The sequence below is a fragment of the Mangifera indica genome, chromosome 2 (assembly GCF_011075055.1).
Source record: "Mangifera indica cultivar Alphonso chromosome 2, CATAS_Mindica_2.1, whole genome shotgun sequence".
Lineage (NCBI taxonomy): Eukaryota > Viridiplantae > Streptophyta > Magnoliopsida > Sapindales > Anacardiaceae > Mangifera > Mangifera indica.
In genome coordinates, this window is record NC_058138.1 from 21,848,833 (window position 1) to 21,850,544 (window position 1,712).

A 1,712-nucleotide genomic window follows, 5' to 3' on the forward strand; every position below is an offset into this window, starting at 1 on the left:
ATTTTAGTGGTCAATATATATCAGAGTGAATGAGGTGAATTTTGGCTTAATGGTGCACAATCAAAAAAGATTGGTGATATACCAAGTGTGTGTCATTGTCTGTTAATCGGTGATGTTGTCTCTTAGTTCTATCAATAGCCAGATTATAATAAAGATATCTATTTGATGAATTATATGGATATCTGGGATAGAGAAGATAAAAAGGGAGAGAAATATATATTATATATGGGTATAGCATTATATCACTAATTGAAACAAGTGAATTTGGTGGAGGCATATATAGATGCATAACCTCTTTATTACAACATTGTAACAGGCAAACCTTATTCAGATAATGGAAGTCAATTCACAACATTTGACACATTTCTCTAATTCATCATCTGGAATTTCCGTTGGAGAGTTTTCACCACATTTACGTCCAACATGAAGGCCCTTGCAAGAATTTTTGGTTTAATGGGAGGATTTGACCCAAACACTGTGCTGGCAATTGTAATGACACCAGGGTTCTGGCTGTTCAAACTAGAAAAGGCAAGAGCATTTGTTTTTCCAATATTGACTTGGAAATGAATAAGGCCAATGGGGAAGACGAACACATCACCCTGGTTAAGAACTTTGGTAAAAAGTGTGTGGTTAGAATCGGAAGTGATGAAACCAACAAGAAGAGTGCCCTCCAGGACAACAAGAATCTCAGTGGCACGAGGATGAGTGTGAGGTGAGACTTCACCATAAGGTGCAAAATCAAGGCGGGCAGCTGATATGCCAAGAGTGTTAAGTCCTGGAATTTGATCTACAGTCACAGCTGTGACATTTGAACCAAGTAGATTGTTTGTGCTTCCTGGCATTTTAACTGAAAAGGAGAAGTTCTCAGCTTTGGCGAGATTGGGGTCCTGACAGAACTTCCCATTCACAAACACTGCATCAAACAATTAAATTAAAATTCAGAATTTCTAGCAAAAGTTTCACCACTGTTTTTTATGAAATCAAAAACAAAATTCTGAAAGAATTTACACAAAAGCAGTGAGTCTGCACTTACCACCGTGCAAGGGGTCATTAATGGCTACACAGAAGTCCTGAAGAGGTTCAGGATCGAAAGCAGAAGCAAATGAGGAAATTGAAGCCAAGAGGACAAAGGCCAAAAGAAAATTTTTCATGGTGATTAGGCTAGTTAGCTAAGAACACTATTCTTCAAGGGTCAATATTGCTTGGAGAATGGTGAGAAATGCTTCTAGACCAGCTAACACGAGGTAGATAAGGAAGACATAAAAATTAGAGTCATTCTTTATTAGCACAAAACACGAGTTCAAATTTTGATTGAGTAAATTTCTTCTTTACTGCTTGAATCAACTCCAGCTTGATAAATGGAAATGGTCCTCTGTCTTCCATATGTTGTTACGAATGTGATTCAAACCACTAACAACTAGTAGGAAGTGGTCTTGTTGATTTTTTAGTAAGTTCCTTGACTGTAGGAACTGTCATTAGTGATCCTTATTTAGTGGGATCATGATCCCATGTTATCATGTAGTGTTCTGGTTTCTAGGAGTTCAGTTATTTAAGTTTAGCTATTTATTAGCTTGTTCCTCTGTAATATTTTATGCAATGTGTGTTTTTGAATCAGCCAATAAAAGGATCGTTTTGTTCTTGCATTGTGTTACTTTTCCATATCTTCTACTATCTTTAAAGTTTTACTCTAACATTTTGGTATCAAAGCCAGG

At 36.7% G+C, this 1,712-nt stretch overlaps 1 protein-coding gene across 1 annotated transcript; it reads right to left on the reverse strand.

Moving 5' to 3' along the window:
• Window positions 1-368: 368 nt before the first annotated feature.
• Window positions 369-1,383, reverse strand: LOC123208695 (germin-like protein subfamily 1 member 17). The gene is made up of 3 exons (XM_044626215.1): window positions 1,333-1,383; window positions 1,034-1,169; window positions 369-913 (listed from the first exon to the last, which is right to left on the reverse strand). The coding sequence occupies exons 1-3, from the start codon at window positions 1,381-1,383 to the stop codon at window positions 369-371; spliced, it is 732 nt and encodes a 243-aa protein (XP_044482150.1).
• Between the last annotated feature and the right edge of the window lie 329 nt (window positions 1,384-1,712).

What these genes read in the sequence shown, in the direction of transcription:
- LOC123208695 (XM_044626215.1), bottom strand. Translation starts at nt 1,383, where the DNA reads ATGGAAGACAGAGGACCATTTCCATTTATCAAGCTGGAGTTGATTCAA. An exon ending in AGCTGGAGTTGATTCAAGCA is followed by an intron (nt 1,170 to 1,332) that starts GTAAAGAAGAAA and finishes TAGTGTTCTTAG; the next exon opens with CTAACTAGCCTAATCACCAT. An exon ending in TAATGACCCCTTGCACGGTG is followed by an intron (nt 914 to 1,033) that starts GTAAGTGCAGAC and finishes TGTTTGATGCAG; the next exon opens with TGTTTGTGAATGGGAAGTTC.